Source organism: Solanum dulcamara, chromosome 6, assembly GCF_947179165.1.
Source record: "Solanum dulcamara chromosome 6, daSolDulc1.2, whole genome shotgun sequence".
NCBI lineage: Eukaryota > Viridiplantae > Streptophyta > Magnoliopsida > Solanales > Solanaceae > Solanum > Solanum dulcamara.
The window spans coordinates 1723912-1736834 of record NC_077242.1 but is presented as its reverse complement, the minus strand read 5'-3'; the positions used below and the strand labels follow the sequence as shown (position 1 = coordinate 1736834).

At 30.8% G+C, this 12923-nt stretch overlaps 1 protein-coding gene across 1 annotated transcript; it reads left to right on the top strand.

Annotated features, from left to right (window-relative positions):
* The first annotated feature begins 4166 nt into the window (after window positions 1-4166).
* Window positions 4167-9835, top strand: LOC129892171 (calcium/calmodulin-regulated receptor-like kinase 1). Its single transcript, XM_055967729.1, has 8 exons — window positions 4167-4353; window positions 5120-5489; window positions 6122-6275; window positions 6909-7035; window positions 7752-7837; window positions 8062-8133; window positions 8347-8550; window positions 9262-9835. Exons 2-8 carry the CDS (start codon window positions 5176-5178, stop codon window positions 9595-9597), a joined length of 1293 nt encoding a protein of 430 aa, XP_055823704.1. The 5' UTR covers window positions 4167-4353; window positions 5120-5175; the 3' UTR covers window positions 9598-9835.
* Window positions 9836-12923: the final 3088 nt, after the last annotated feature.

Here is a 12923-nt window from a genome sequence, read left to right as displayed (position 1 = left end):
TAAGATTTTATATTTTTTTTTTTTCTTAAACTAGATGTTAAGTTAAAACAATACAAACAAATTAAAATAGACAGAACTAAGATATTGTAGTTGGACATTTTTAGAGGTAGATGTTGAATTCGTGAATCTTGAGGAATGGGAGTATGTATGTGATGTGACTTTCCTGCACGTCTTTAGATCCAAAGAGATATTATCATCAACCACGTTTTCTTCTCTACTCAAAATTATTAATGTTAAAATTAAAGGGTAAACAAAAAGTTCCAATATATCCACATGCATTATGTTCACACATCTACACAATATGTTATAAAAGACTATCGGAGATCATGAAAAGACACGATCATATACATATATTATTCACAAAGGAAATTTTGTTTTGTACAATTACAAAACGAACGAATCAATTAATAATCACCCATTAGTTACGTATCGAATATTTTGACATTACATTTTTAAAATCACAAGTTTCAAAAGTCTTATAATCACACAAATAGTATGATGACATGTTATTTAAGAACACAAATTCCAAATTAAAATCTTTGTTTATTTTTAAACTTTGTGTTCACTCAAATAGATTCATATCGCTTAAAACGTATAATTGGAAATATATATATAATTTCTAGGTCATTTTTGAATTTCTTTTTTTCTAGGTTAAAACTAATCTCCTAGTCAACTTCTTAGTTTAGACAATTAGAATTAGAAAAAAAAAATCAATCAATAAACACACATATGACGTATATAGCTAGAAAAACTAGAATAATAAAATAAAGCTATCATTTAAGTCTGTCTACTTACGTTTGTTTACATTGTTGATCTTAAATTTAAATAAAAAAGAAGGATTTGAAGATCAATCGAAAATAACATCACTATCCTAAAAACCTAAAAACAAGATTGCGTAAATCTTATCCTTCTCATATTCATTTGTAAAATTAGTACTCAAACATGGTCCAACGTGGGAGCTGGGAATGGATGTCATATCTTGTCAGTGTTTGAAATTAGTGTGTTTCAACTTTTATATATCAAATTCAACTTGGTTGGGTTAGGTTGACAGTTGATTACTGCCATTGCTATTTCTTCCAAAACTCATAAACCGTCTATATCTACACTTTATTTATTTATTTTTCGTATATCATTTCCAAACTTTAAAAAAAGAAAGGAATATAGTACTAATTCATTGGCAATGCAGATTAAGAGTCCTAATAAGTCCGACCAAACACTTATCACTCTCTAATAGTACCATTAAATGGCTATATTATTAATCAACCTTCGGCCTCCTAAAGATTCTGACTAATTAAGCATTCATACTTTAGTCAAATCAGCTTATAATAAATATCAAAGGGCTTGTAAGTTAAAATAGTCAAAAGGTATGCAGGATCGGTGCTCTAGTTGTTCTTGTACAAGTGGAATCAATTGATATTTCTTCATGAATTCACTTTTTTATATTTTTGAATTTTATAGTATAATTCTTGGCTTCGACATTAATACAGTTTTGAGATAGTACTACATCTAGAAGTGAAAATTTCAACCAAAATGACTTATCGATCTAATCCAACCGTATTGAATTTACCATTTATAATATGGGTAAAAAATGAGTCTATTCACTTTCAGTTTGTCCAAATTCAATCCAAATCGTCCATTTGTCACCGATATCTAAAATGAATAGCTGAGTTGCCCTTTATGGTTATTAATGTGCAGCATGAAATACAACCATAACATACACGAACTTTTACCAGATTAATTAGAATTAAACCTTGTCGGTTCATGTTGATTGGTAGATTAATTTTGTACTTTATTAGTACGGCTTTGATACTTCATATTTTGAACTTATGTACTAATTATTTACAGATATTTTAAGGGGGACTTATGGTATGATGTTTGATAATTTAGATAAATGGGTTGGTGAGGGTTGATATGACTTAATGTAATTTTGTTAGTAAGGTTTACTTTACCAAAAAAAAAATAGACAAGATTATTCATAGTAAATTTGGTAAACGGAAGTCATTTCCGGCCAGAATAGATATACATTAAAGTTTAATAATAATATTAGAAAGTTTGGAGATATTTTTATGAAGCCAAGAACGGAGTTGAGGTTACGGGTACTATACCTTAGTTTTGATTAAGTCTAATATTGTCTTTAAAAATTGTTAAATATGTACAAATAATTAAACTTAGAATTTAGTAATTTAAAAGAACTAAAATCTCAAACACATAGGTTTCAAATTCTAATTTTGTCCATGTATGCTAGTATATATGATACATTTAATGCTGAATTTAATTAATAATATTTAAGTTTGAGCTAATTAGTAACCTGAAGTTAAGAGTTAATTAAGATGATCATAATGAATAATACTTTTTCTCTCGCAAGTGAGGATAGTCCATTTTTTTTTCTTTCTCTTTTTAATAAAAAAAAATTGTGCGAAAACCTTCTCAAACTGTTTCTTTTTAAGAACCAAAAAAAATACATTTTCTGATATCTAACAATAAAAAATGACTTTATTATAAGAAATATTTATGTAGAAAATAAATTATATGACAAAATCAACATATGATAGAAAGAAAAATAACATAATACGAACCATTGCCACCAGCATTATTCAGTTTGAAAAAAAAAGTGGAAAGAATAGAAAAGAACAAAAATAAAATAAAATAATCAAACATCATTTTGAATTTCTCTAATTCATATATTTACGTAAATATTTTTTGAATTCCATTAGCGCTAGCTCTATGTCCTTTAATTTTCAATTTAGCTTTTCTATTTTGTTTATTCAACTGGGGCCATAAGATGTAATGTCAATCTTTTTGAACTTCAAAATAAGTTGCAACAATGTCTTATGAAATAAAATAAAATGTAGATAAAACTATCCGTTATTACTGTTACTAATTGGTAATCAGTAAAAAATATATAATGTAATATCTAATCATATTAATTTATCATAGTTTAATAAAGTAACGAGCTAGTTAAAAATGTATATAAACTAACTAATCATAATTAAGTAAAATAAATTTATAAGCACGCACATATTATATGTATATATTGATTTGATTATAATTTTTACCTTGGTAATCTCTGTGTCATTTGATGGAGTAAAATCTTGAGACAAAAATTGGATAAGCATTATTCAATAAAGGGAGGTTATGTACTTGTAAAAGTTAAAATGAGTTGCATGCTTAGCTAGATTAAACCCAAATAATGGTAAACGTGGATTCACTTTATCATGTAACAATGATAGTAGTAATTACACAGTTTTTAACCAAGAAAATAACAAAAAATAGCAAGAAGTGTACTAATGAATTCCAAACGAAGAAAAAAAAGCATATAAAGGTGTAAAAACGATTCAAAGATAAAATAAATTCAAACTTCGATAAATTTGATTTTTATTGACCATATTATCCACAGATCAATTACTCTATACATAGTTAGTTAGAAAATAGTAGTAAAGTTACATAAACAACCTTTATATAGTGACATCTTTTGGTATGGATATTTTGAAGGTTATTTCTTAAGTATTAGACATCTAACTTCTGTCCAAAATGTATCTCTCAATATCAAAGGTTAAAACCTTATCATGATAAATCATCAAAATCAAAGGTTATGAAAAATTTGTCAATTAAAACTTTTTATAAAATGAAAAAAGAAAAATACTTTTTCTTAGTAAATTGTATACGATATGATTCAGATTAATCCCATCAGTAAATTTAGTATACAAATTAAAAAAGAGAAAAGTTTGTCTCTCTCTCTCTCAATTTCTTTTTCCTAGTAACACAAGAAAAATAATTCACATTTATTTAAGGGTCCCAAAAGTAGCTAGACCATCATTAATTCTATATTTAATTCACCCCAAGAAGAAAAATACATGTTAATTTCAAAATAATTGAATTGTTTAAAGATGAATATTTAAATTTTTTTTCATATTTATTCTTTTATTTATTGAAGTTTTATATTTTCTAAGAGATAGATTACACTATTTTCAAAGTTCTATTTATAATTTTACAAAAAAAAATAGTAAAAAATATGATTCAAATTATCTGTTTTTCTTAATATATGTGCATTGCCTCACAAATAGAAGGAGTATTATATAAACTAAAAGGGCATTATGGGAATGTAAAATAATAATCATCATCTGTCACGCGCGTTTTAAAGTCTGTCAACGTAAAAAAAATGTCAGAACAAGTCCAGTTGCCAGAAACAACACTCTGCTCTCTTGCCTCTTGCAATTGAATTTTCCTGAATTTTCATTTTTCTCTCTTTCGGCAAATTCCAAACACGGTCTTAACCAGATTCCTTCCTTTTTTGTTGCTTCTCAACGTGGCTAGATCCTTCTTCATCACGCTTTGTTAACTGCTTCACTCAAGGTACAACAATGGAGGAATGAATATGCACTTTACAGTTTTTCGCCTGAAAAATTGCTCTTTCTGAGTATCCTTTTTTTACTTTTTCTCACTAGTTTTTAATCTGTACTAGTCTACTTTATGAAATTTGGCTTTTGTACGAATCATGATGTGTGTTTTCATTTGATTTGTTGTTTGGAACATGTATTCGTAGATTTTTCCTTTTGGCTGCTGGTGGAATAAGCTTAGTCGTAAGTTTTAGTGATTTTTTTTCATCATCTTTTTGTTGAATTTGAAACTGTCAAGTTTTCCGGCGTGTTTTGACCAAATCTGGATTTTCGAACTTCTTCTTATACGGTGCTCTGTTTGGAAAATAGATTTGTGAAAACTGATAAATACGTATTGTATTGCTGTTTATTGCTTCGGTTGGAGAATTAGCGGGAGGCATGTTCGAAATTTTTTAAGCTTTGAGCTGGATTATCTTTTGCAATTATGGTTTCATATATTACTTTTAATTAGCAAGCAAGCTTAATCTCTCAAGGCATGTTTTTGTTTTCATCTCGAAAATGGAGATTATTTTGATTAAAATTTTGTTTTATTATTTTTCTTGACTCTTGTATTGGGATGAAATTAGTCCGAATGGAGCTAAATTGATATAGAGGATTCATATGGTTGATCTCAACTAGTTTGGGATTGTTGGAAAATGTTGTATTAGCGTTTTTTTTTTCTCCTTGACTTTTGATGCTTGAGCCACCAAGTGCAGGATTTAACTATTTTTAATTTCTTACAGTTATTTCTCGATGGGACCAATGAATAGGTAGCTGAGAATCGAGGAACACGGAAGAGATGGAGAAGGAGTCATCTGGATTAATCATAGGCATCTCAATCGGAGTGGTGATAGGAGTGCTTTTAGCTATAGCTGCATTTTTCTGCTTTAGGAGGTACCATAGGAGACGTCCTCAGATAGGGAATAGCAGTTCTAGGAGAGCTGCCACCGTTCCTATTCGTGTAAATGGTGTTGATACATGTACAGTGTTATCAGACTCCTCAATGGGTACTGAATCACCAAAGTCTATCCAGAATGGCATGTCATTGTGGTTGGGGAACGTCAGGAAGTCGAATGTGGTTTCTGCATCCGGTATACTCGAGTACTCCTACAAGTATGTATCTTTGACAAAATGGAAAGAGTATTGCAACTCCTTAGTATGGTCTCCAATCTACTGCACTCTTATTGTTTGTGAAAAGGGATATTGAACTTGAGCAGTTTTGCTAAGACTATTATTTTATCACTGGAGAGGTTGTTTAAAATCAGTATTTATACTATTATAGTTGTTTCGATCACCGGAAGTAGAATAAAATAGAAGGATCCTACGAAATCCAAAACTGTCACTTTTATAGTAGCACTTGTCCCTACAGAACTTGCCAAAGCAGAAATGAGCCATTCTTTTTTATTCTCTCTATCACAGAAACTGTCTTAGACCATACAACTTCAAAGGTCGTCCATCCACTGTCAGGCTACTTTTAGATTTTCCCATTTCAGAATTCCGAACATTGTACTGTTTGGATCTCGTGCAAAAGTAGGAACATTATCCAGTAGCAAGACTTTGCATTTCTGTCTCATGGCAATATCCTATTAATGTATTTGATTCATGACTTTGCAATTCCGTTCGTACTAGTTAACATAAAAATTGCAGTCTTCAATAAATAGACCTTGCATCTTAGGGCCATGACTACATGCTGTAATGCTTTCGATTCTTAATTAAGACGATGATCATACACTACTCATGGGCAGGGATTTGCAGAGAGCAACCTACAACTTCACCACATTGATTGGTCAAGGGGCCTATGGTCCTGTTTATAAAGCTCAGATGTCTACTGGTGAGACGGTTGCTGTCAAAGTGCTTGCAACTGATTCTAAACAAGGGGAGAAAGAATTCCAAACAGAGGTACTCTAAACATTACAGAAGAATTCTTTTCAGGACGATATCCCGTGTGTTTGACAAGTCAACTTGTTCAAACATTTTGTAAATTTTGACATGAACACATGGAAAGGCCAGTTCACCAAATAACCAGTTGATAAAATATGGTGTAGTTGTGGAAAATGCATAATAAATTTACTTACTTTTTGTACCTCGTAAAATGTTTACCTTAAATCATGAGATATCACTTAGACAACATGGCAGTGGTACAAGCCCAAGTGATCTTTAATAAACATCTGGTTTTCAGATAAAAAGAGAAGGGTATATTTACTTCCACTTCCCTCATATTTTGATTCAGTAGCTGGTGAAGTGCTTCTGTGCTTGCAACTGATCATAAGCAAGAGGGGACAGGAAAATTGATGTACCCTCCAAACATGAACAATGCTTTCTCCAAATTTCACAGCACACTAAAAAAAGTTGAGGCAAATCCTAGCATTAGTAAGCTAACAAAACTTTTCATCAAGATATCCTCTGAGCCTCATCCTTTTATTCATATTTTGTGCTAAACCGTATGTATGCTGTAATAGCTGAACTACATTGTATGATGTAAATGTTTTTTTTTAAAACTAAATTGACTTCCTGCTTCTTTTGTTTCCACAGGTCATGTTACTGGGAAGGCTACACCATAGAAACCTGGTGAATTTAGTTGGATACTGCGCAGAGAAGGGTCAGCATATGCTTATCTATGTTTACATGAGCCGAGGCAGTTTGGCTTCTCACTTGTACGGTATGCTATTGAGAACTCTGTTTCATGATCTTAGTGGCAAGAGAAAAAGATTTCTTAGAGAGGCAGTTGTGTGCAAGGCATTTTCCTGCAACATTCTAAAATTTCAAAACATTTCTCTGATTGGATGATGCCGAGGTTGCCAAATATTGCATGCTTGTATGTGTACTTTTCACCTCAATTATGTGCATTGAGTAACATATATCAGTCATCCATTAATCAAGGCAAGAATTTCAAGAAGTCAGTTTGCAGTAATTGGAACTAAATTTATATGGGTAAACTAGATTAGTCTGTTTAGAAGTGTACTGCCACCAAAAGCAAGTTTTGGGTGTAGTCAGTCTTGTGCTAACCCACTGTATGATCTAGGAGTGTAGAATTGAGCTCCTTTCTGAACAATATTAGTTTATAGCAAGGCTCTCTATTGTCCAGTTTAGCGCTGCTGGTTCCTGACACTTGTGGTTGCACATTCACTGAATGCTAGGGATTGTTTATGTGACTATTAGAAGATATCCCACCACCTCAAATTGGAAATTTCCATTGTGTTCTGTGAGATTCATGATACACTGACATTTGTCTTTTGACTAGCATATGTACTCATATAATCAAAAGTTTTCATAGCATTTTAAAATATGGTAGTGTAGCCAGATATTTGTATCCAAGATAACCTCTCACATGCATGATAATATGTTAGTGTTTTAACAACGGAACGACATTGACAGATGAAAAGCTTGAACCATTGCTCTGGGAGTTGAGAGTCCAAATTGCTCTGGATGTGGCTAGGGGCTTAGAGTATCTTCATGACGGGGTAATCTTTTCCCGTAATTCGCATTTAATTGTGGACACGTGATTAATAACCAATCTCTCTTCTGTATCAAGGATCCTTGAAATAAGCACAAAATACCATTCACATACAAAATACATTTTGGGGGAACTCAATTTCTGAATCATGTGTATCCTAGTGGCAACTCTCCTGCTACCATATATTGCTGATTCACTCACCTCTTTCTACTTTGTTATTTCCTTTTTCAGGCAGTTCCTCCAGTTGTACACCGGGATATTAAATCATCCAATATATTGTTGGATCAGTCAATGAGAGCCAGGGTATGTGCAGTTGCTAAACTATATTTATTTTTTTCTCTCCAAAAGTAAAGTAAATGAAATAGATTTCTTTAGTTTTGATAATAATGAAATGGCAGACGTTGAGGTGGTCATACTGAAGATTATGACCATTCTGAGTTTATCATAATGAAAATGTAAATGTCATTTTGGGCTAATGGTACTAAACATAATTGCAATCTTGGGTTTAATACATAGGTTGCTGATTTTGGGCTGTCAAGGGAAGAAATGGTCAGTAAACATGTATCCAACATCCGTGGAACATTCGGATATCTTGATCCTGAATATATATCAACTAGATCCTTCACTAAGAAAAGCGATGTTTACAGCTTTGGGGTCTTACTATTCGAACTTATTGCTGGTAAAAACCCTCTTCAGGGGCTTATCGAGTATATTGAACTAGTAAGATCTCTCTCTCTTTCTCCTCATTATGTGATGTGAAACTTCTGTATTTTTTTTGTGAAAAAAGAACAATGATATGGTGACAACTAAGGGGGCCATAATTTCTTGAGCATATAGCTTTATGAGATTGCCTATGCCTTTGTTATTTAGTGTCTTTGCGCAATTTTTTGTCTTCCCCAGGTTGTACTTGGATGACTTAATCATATGTATGATGTATAGTGTTTACTTTCAAAAGAATGTTGCTTCTAGGTAGATGTTACCCTCTTTGATCTTGTACTACAAAATACAGTTAAACCTTCAGAGTACCATATTTCTGGGCGGACAAGTTCTTGGTGGAAAAGTTTGCAAGGACCTTGTTAGCCAATTGGTGATAATCTGGTGGTGGGTTATGAAGGGCGTTAGACTAAAACTTCACTAGGTGTTCCTTTCTACAAATAAGAGAAAATAGTATAACTGAAGAACGCACTGGAGTATGAGTCTTCAAGTTTCCTGCATCCTGTAGTCCATATCTGTGGTTGGCTTATCACTCTCCAAATGTATGTCACTACTCCTAACGTTAGGCACACATGTATAGCGAGCACTGATTTCGAGTAACTTTTGAAACCCCCTCCACTCCTCTCCTCTTCCCCTACAACCTCTTTTATCGTCCATATGTTTCTGAAGCCTATTCAATCTTATCGAAACTAAGATCCAAATGATTGATGATTGTAGGCCGCCATGACTACAGATGGAAAAGGTGGATGGGAGGAAATTGCAGATTCCCGTTTTGATGGGAAGTATGATCTGCAAGAACTTAATGATGTAGCAGCACTGGCATACAAATGTGTGAATCGTGCCCCCAAGAAACGGCCTTCCATGAGGGACACTGTGCAGATTCTGTCAAGAATACTCAAGTCTAGACACGAAAGAAAGCACCACAAGCGGTCTGCCTCTGCCACAGCAGAGGAGATTACCATCAATGTTGAACAACTAGATCATCGGAGTCCACTCTCTGGACATCGACGTGTGGAATCTATAGATAGCACAGCTGACTCATATGAAGTTTAACTCAGTTCTTCCATTTGTTTATTTTTTGTTTACTTCTTTTCATCTTGTAAAATTGGTCAGGTTGTTAGGTTCTTTATTTACAACACACTTTGTCTTGGTGAGTTCGATTGGGATACGTAGGGGTATGTTATAGTTTGAGTGTATGATAATTGATAGCCTTTGTTCCCAATTTTGTTCAACTTTTTGTAAATTTTTGTGGAAGGTAAATGAATGGTAGAAGAGGGACAATCCCACATCAGCCTTTTTCACTTCTATGAAAGTTCATATCATCCTCAACAGTAATTCTGTATGTCTTAATCTAATTAGTTAGGTGATTCTTCTCATCTGTTTTAGCTTTAGTAGACATAGTTATAAATATTTGCGTTGGCAAAAAGTAGTACCTGATAGAATAATCATGAGCGGAAATTAGCTTGGTCATCATTACTTTTTTTTTAAAGTACTCATTTTATCTTAATTTATGTGGTGTATTTGATTTAGCACAAAATTTAATCAGAAGACAAATAACCACTAGATTCCACAAAGAACTGGTGAACTAAATGGTCCATTTAAGAACACTTACATCTACATTAATATCCTGTTCAATCTAATCTATACTATATTAAAAGTATGAAGATTCTTAAAACGTTGATTGAACTTTTCGCCTTTCATTAAAATATTCTGCTTTAGACAAAATCGTTTTTTCATCCTTTTTCTTTAATTATTATATCATTATTTTAATAATATTAAATATTGAATAAAATATAAATTCTAAAATAATTGATCTAACTCCTAAATATTTGGTAAACCAAAATCAATCCTATCTAATTATGAAGTTGTTATATGTACTCCTAATCATGTAAAAACTAATAGGATACTTTAAAATATAATAACTAATGGTTGGGAAGTTCTAATTTGCCCTTTTTTCCTTTATTGAATTAAGTAATATTTTTTATGATTAAATATTGCATCTTCAATAAGATACACTTTTATTTTATAATTCAAACTCAATTTTTAAATATTATGTGATTACTCTTAAAAAAATATTTATTGAGACAAGGCATACGTGCAATACACAGTAAATTGTATCTCTTAAATTTTTCCTTATCTAAACTAATCTGTTAGGTTAAAAAGTTACATGCATTTAAGACTCCTTTTAGGTTTAGACTTATTAATATTATTTGGACGAGTAAAAGTAAATTATAAAATAAACCTATTAACATATAGAACGCTTGATTTTTTATATATATGGCGTGCCACTCCCTTATTTTTTACCTTTGTTTTTGTTATTTTTGATTACAGGTTTGTAATTTTCACACTCAAAAGAGAGTGTGGTTTGTTCTATGGCAGCAGATCGGAGAACAAAGTGATTTCTGGTGATCAATGCTGGTAAAGTTCACTCTTTCAATGCTTTATTTGGTTTTTTAGAATATGAATTTGATAAGAAATTTATAAGTCGTTTGGTTTGAATACGAGATTAGTTATAATGAGATAAGTTATACTGAGATTAGTTATGATGAGATAAGTTATCCTGAAATTATTTTGTATTGATTGTTTGGTTTGTTGTATTCAAAATAATATGCACGGCTTAAATTTGAAGAACAAATTGTTAGTTTACAAAAATACCCTTCACTTTATTTAATTTTTTTTATATTTTCTTTGCAAGCTTTAATTATTCATTCTTAAAAATAAAGCTTTCATCTTATTTAACTAAAATATTTTTGGGTGTGCATTCTTATTATAGTACCGTATGTATTTAAAAATAATTTTCATCATATTTAACTTTAAAATAGAACTTCTATCTTAAGTTTGTTAAAGTAAAAAAGAGAATTTATTATTTATATCACTTCATTTAAGCACATATCTCTCTTAAATTGTAAAATATTAAAGTTATCTTTAATTAATTGATATATAAAATACAAACTTTCAGGTGACTAAAAGAATATATATAATTAAAAATATGTAATCCAGTAGTAGATAAATCAAAATTTAATAAACATAAAAATTAGTCAAATAAATTCATAAATAAAAAATATATTTATATAGTTTAATATAGAAAAATATGAAGAATTATAATAAAAATAAGGAGTTGTGAAGGTTATTATATGTGGTATTAAAAATAATGTGAATATACGTGAAAAATGAGGTATAAAAAGATTTAAAGGGATATATTTGTCATATTACCTATTTTATCCCGGTACTAATTATTAATTCTGGGATAAGTTATTCCAAACTTGTCAACCAAACAACAAATTGAGTGACACTATAATTTTATCTCATGACTATTTGATGTTATCCTTCACACCAAAAGATTCCTTAATGGATTATTTTCTTTTAACTCTTTTTGATGATGGGATGAATAGCATTTTCTTCGTCTCAATTTATGTGGTACGCCATTTATTGAATTTTGAATTAATAGTACTAACATTGTCTTTTCTTTGTTTAGATTTAGAATCCACTTTAGGTTTAGCACACTCGGAGAAATAAGGTTATATACCTTGTGGCTGACTATAAATTTTTGTAATGCAAATTACAGTTGAAGATTTTAGTCAAACAACAAAATTTATACATACATGAATTTATCCAACAAATCGTAGCTTATTAGAGACTCAAAATTTATTTTCAATTTTGATTAATTTGTACTAATAGCTATTAGGATTAATATTATTTTCATATTTTGATTTTTCAGAATTTAAAATTGTAAACTTTACAAGACTTTACTATTCTTTATCAATACTTAAGACACTTTTTTAACGATTGATTCTCACAATTGTTTTCGAATATCAGCTGTATATATCAAAGTCAAGGTCATCGAAATAGGCTCTGTGAATTTGGTTGCTTCCTCAAAGGATTTCCACTATTAATGCTTAATTTTGTACGTTTGTTCTTTATTTTCTGACTTCAATTGCATGATAAATTTTGGTTGTTGAAGTTTATGCACTTCAAATATAAATAATTCTTTCAATCGGATATCTATTATATAGATAGGATAATTCCATCCTTAATCAAATATCTTAAGTTAGAACATACAAAATAAAGTCTTCGGTGATAACTATTTTACCCCAAATTGGGACTTTCATGTGAGAATCCAAATTAAATTAGACATGGGGTAAGAATTCAGTTTTTCGCCACTTCAAATTGTCATCTTCTGTTTTACATCCTTCATGTTATTGTTAATTTATTATAAGTATTTTTTTTATATCTTATCATATAGAGTGTGTTTTCGTATATCAATACTAACATAATTTTCACGTTTGATGTCAATGACAAAATTTTGTTTATTGCATGTAATTTTGCTTCTTAATTGTTATTGGATGGGGAGTTATCATGTTCCTATTTAAGTACACTTT